Source organism: Seriola lalandi, unplaced genomic scaffold (assembly GCF_002814215.2).
Source record: "Seriola lalandi dorsalis isolate HSWRI2012SDOR001 ecotype SW California unplaced genomic scaffold, Sedor1 jcf7180002052513, whole genome shotgun sequence".
Taxonomy (NCBI): Eukaryota; Metazoa; Chordata; class Actinopteri; order Carangiformes; family Carangidae; genus Seriola; species Seriola lalandi.
In genome coordinates this window covers 5,983-10,218 of record NW_019523066.1, presented here as the reverse complement: position 1 = coordinate 10,218, position 4,236 = coordinate 5,983, and the positions used below count along the sequence as shown (strand labels likewise).

General features: G+C 37.3%; 2 protein-coding genes across 2 annotated transcripts in view; both read left to right on the top strand.

The window, feature by feature from the left end:
• The window catches only part of LOC111650607 (transcription and mRNA export factor ENY2), a 2,964-nt gene extending 1,140 nt beyond the window's left edge, over positions 1–1,824 (top strand). Inside the window, exon 5 of the mRNA XM_023400522.2 lies at positions 1,551–1,824. Coding sequence (XP_023256290.1) covers positions 1,551–1,627 — 77 coding nt within the window. The 3' untranslated portion in view covers positions 1,628–1,824. The remainder of the gene's footprint in view (positions 1–1,550) is intronic.
• Positions 1,825–3,503: 1,679 nt separating this feature from the next.
• Positions 3,504–4,236, top strand: part of LOC111650608 (fibrocystin-L-like) — a gene marked incomplete at its 3' end in the record, with an annotated part of 6,640 nt that continues 5,907 nt past the window's right edge. The window contains exon 1 of the mRNA XM_023400523.1: positions 3,504–3,522. Within this exon, the coding sequence (XP_023256291.1) occupies positions 3,504–3,522 (19 nt within the window). The remainder of the gene's footprint in view (positions 3,523–4,236) is intronic.

The window sequence follows — 4,236 nt, the reverse complement described above, 5'->3', positions numbered from 1 at the left end:
CACACACACACACACACACACACACACAGGTTGGTGGGGGTGTGACCCACAGTTCACCGTCGTCTAATGGCTCCCTCCAGCAGGATAATGCTCCATAAAAAAACCACAATGCTAAAGTCTCAAACTGAAACTCCTGAATTATCCGGCGGCGCAGGAGATTTGCAGAACATCATCATCATCATCATCATCACCTGTGGAGTCAGTGCCACGGAGAACTGAGGCTGTTCTCAGAGCAAAGTATTAGTATGGTGTTCCTAATAAAGTGCCCGCTGAGTGTACATTATGAGCATTGATTATGTACAGAATGAAGTATTGAAAAACAATATGAACCCTACTGAATAAAATGGTCTCCAAACATGGAGTCTTTGCTGAGAGTATCTCAGCCATCAGGATCATGATGAAGAGCTGGAACAAGCTGATACAGTTTATATCTAATAACACGAGACAGACTTCAACACTTACAGCTTCTGGAAGAGAAAAGAAATCTGGATTTTAAGACGTTAAAACGTTTAACACTGACATGTTTTGAGTTCAATTAAAAAGCTTTTAGAAATATTTGCTCGTCTTAGTTTGAAGCTGCAGATGAGCGACCAGCGGACCCGTTTACACAGGAGGGAGGTTCCTGAACAGGAGAGCAGAACACGTTCTGAAAGTTGATTTGCAATAATAAAAAAATAATGTGCAGAACATCGGTCAAAGAACAAAAGCTGAAACTTGTAAAATAAAGCTCCACTGAGACAAATGCTGCTCAACTCCATAAACAGCAAATTGTTTTTACACTAAAAACGACTTTAGATGAAAAGTGCAGTTTTTGTCGAGACAACTGCTTTAGAAGTTTGAATCCAGATTCTGATCTGTTTCTGTCCCGTTGGACTGAAATGCTTTTTACTGAAAGGTGTTCGTAGTATTAATAGTAATATGTGTTTTACAGTGTGTGTGTATGGAGCCATAGGAGCGCCATGAAAAAGAATAAGTCTGTAAAAGAATAAGAAAATAAGTGTGAAAATATAAACAGGAATAAATAAAACAAAAGAAATGCTTTTACCTTTTGTTTTTGCTTTTACGAAATGATTTTGATTTTTCCATTCTAGCAAAAGCAAAATCATTTGGTGAAAGCAAAAGTTATACAGTACAAGCATTTTTTAAATTGTTTTATTTATTTCTCTTTATATTTCCACATCTATTTTTTTATTCTTTTACAGATATATTCTTTTTTGTGGCGCTCCTGTGACTCCGTATTTGTGTTGCAGTTCAACAGCAGCACAAACATCATGACGTCGACTCGACGTCTCTTTAAAACAGTTGAAACATTAAAACCTTCAGGAAGTTCGTATTGATTGGAGGTTGTTGTCTGAGACGTAACGTTGTTCTCAGTAGATCAGGAGACTGACACTCAGTGATTATAGAGATGATGTTAGAAACAGGACAGCGCAGTGTAATCCAGCAGAGTGTCACAGATACTTTATTTATTCCAGGACTGTTGTTTCTGATTGTGTCACACAGACGGACAGCTCTTCTTCTCTTTGTTAATGTGCGTCTCCTCTCTGCAGCGCTCGTCCCAGACAGTGTGAAGAAAGAGCTGCTGCAGAGAATCAGAGCGTTTCTAGCTCAACACGCCGCCTTGTGAAGCAGAGGAGTCACGTCTTAGGCATTTTTTAACTCACTGTAAATCCACAACTCAAACCATCAGACTGATGTTTGTTCTCATTGTTCTCATTGCTGAAGTGTTATTTTTATTTTGTATTGTGTGTTTTTCATAATGATTTTAGTTTGTTATGCAGCAGTTTTGGAAGAAAAAAAATAAAGTCATGCCTATTTTGGTCACTGGGGGGCGCTGCTGCCTTTTGTCTCTTAATTGTTGCTGAAAACCTGTTTGACCTGTTTGATTGATTTCTTTGTTCCAACCAGAAAAATGCAGCTGGATCTGCTTTTCTGCTTTTTTCTCACGAATGAGCGCGATGATGATTTGTGCTAAAAATAATCTGTGGGTGGAATGACAGAAATGTCTTTGTCTCCTCGTGTTTGAGGCCGTTTCGTTGTTCAGGATGTTGCATAAGAAGACAAAGACATTTTTTGAGTTGTAGTTTTTTTTTCATCTCACATAATACAGTAAATATAAACAGTATAGACAGAAAAACAATCTTTTAATCCCCCTTTTATTCGTTTTTTAATCATTTTTAAATTGTCTTTATCTTTTTTAATCGTCTTTTTTTTTTTAAGCGATTTACACATTTTTTACAAATGTTGTATTTGCATTGTTCCATGATTTCACCCCGACAATAGAAACATATCTCACTTTAATCCCTGTTATCTTGGTGAACAGTGAACTGACAGACTCTGATCGTATTTGTCTCCTGTGTTGTAAAAACTTTTGGACACAGTCTGAGAGTGGCTCTGATTTTCCTCTGAATATCATTGGCATTATTTGATAATAATATAGTAAATCATTAAATTGCAGAGCATGAGGATTTAGAGACAGTGGGTTTGAATGATCACAGTAACCAGCCTTATTAATAATGTGGCTCCTTTTTAGTGAGACTGGAATTTATACGTGTTTTACTTCAGATGAGCTTAATAAGTGCGTTCTGACTTACTGATCAATCATTCATATGTTAAAATGATTTTAAAAATATCTCTCTATCGTGTGAGCGGAGAAGTGTTTGTGATTCTAAAGCTGACAATCAACAATCAACAGTTTCTAGTTTTCACCTTCAAAAATCATCCAGTGCATGCTTTTATTTTCTTAAAGGAAAAGTTGTTTCCTGTTCAGACACTTGTGACTCAGTGCAGCAGCAGTTCTGCAGGAATGTGTTTTCTATGTTACAGTTGAGAGATGAAGCTGCTGGACGACGTCTCTGTTCCTGTTCTGTGTGTGTGTGTGTGTGTCGTGTGTGTGTGTGCGTGTGCGTGTGTGTGTGTGTGTGTGTGTGTGTGTGTGTGTTGAACTGAATGCAAATTAAAAAAACATGTAACTTGATGATATGAAGCAGATTTCCACAACACTAACTTTTAACAGTAAATCTTTAGTTTCCCAAGAGTTCTGTCGCTCACAGCCGCACCACCTTCATCACTCCTCCTCCTCCTCCTCCTCCTCCTCCTCCTCCTGCAGGAAGCAGTAAGACAGGTGAAGGTGTGTATCTGCTGTTACTGGAGAATAATGTAAAAACTAACCAGCCTGAAACTTCAAAGTTCAGTTTGATTCCTTTGCTTTTTATTTTAAATCTAGTATTTCTACGTAAAGAAATTGTTCATATTAACAACAGAAAATATTTTAAGGAAATATTTATGTATTTATTATAGGTATTATAGGTTATAGATTAAATAGGAGAGTAAGATGAGAGATTGATGTCTGTACATTAGTATGGAGCCGGAGCCAGCAGCTGTAAATCTCATTAACATGTCGGATCTTGTTTGTTTGAACTGACAAAGTGTTAAAATGCGACTCGCTGCTCTCGGCCCACAAGTTTTATTTATTCTTTCTTTGATGAGGAAGTCACATTGAGATGGAGATCTCATTTACAGGTGAGACCTGAGAACAGGAAATGAAATAAATAACAAAAATAAATAAATATATAGCAGAGAAACCAAAAAATAGTCCAGCACATAAAAGCACGACACTTATAACATGTTGCTGAGCTTTAGCAGGAGCCAGGCTAGCTGTTTCCAGTCTTTATGCTAAGCTAAGCTAACCAGCTGCTGACTGTAGTTCATGTTTATCCTACAGGCACAAGAGTGGAATCAAATCATTATTGATGATGATAATTATTTAAGTTTTTACAACTGGCACTATTGATTGATATTAGTTTACTGATTAGATTTGTTTTACGTCGTGGTAAATGTGACATGTTTGTCTTTTATTTTGACACTTTATCCACTAAAAGGCTGAAAAACAACATAATAGTATTATATAATATTCTATAATGACAATAATGTTCTTTGGAATAACACAATAGATGAAATGAAAAGAGCCTCAGAGTAAAAACGCTGAATAAACAAAGTTCACGTTCATCAATCTTCACATGACAGTTCTGTACTCAACGACCTCTGACCTCTTAATTCCCTCTGTGTCACAATAAAGGATCTGTGCTGAGTTACTGTCTGTCTGTCTCTGTCTGTCTCTCTCTCTGTCTGTCTGTGTCTGTCTGTCTCTCTGTCTGTCTGTCTGTGTCTGTCTGTCTGTGTCTGTCTGTCTCTCTGTCTGTCTGTGTCTGTCTGTCTCTCTGTCTGTCTGTGTCT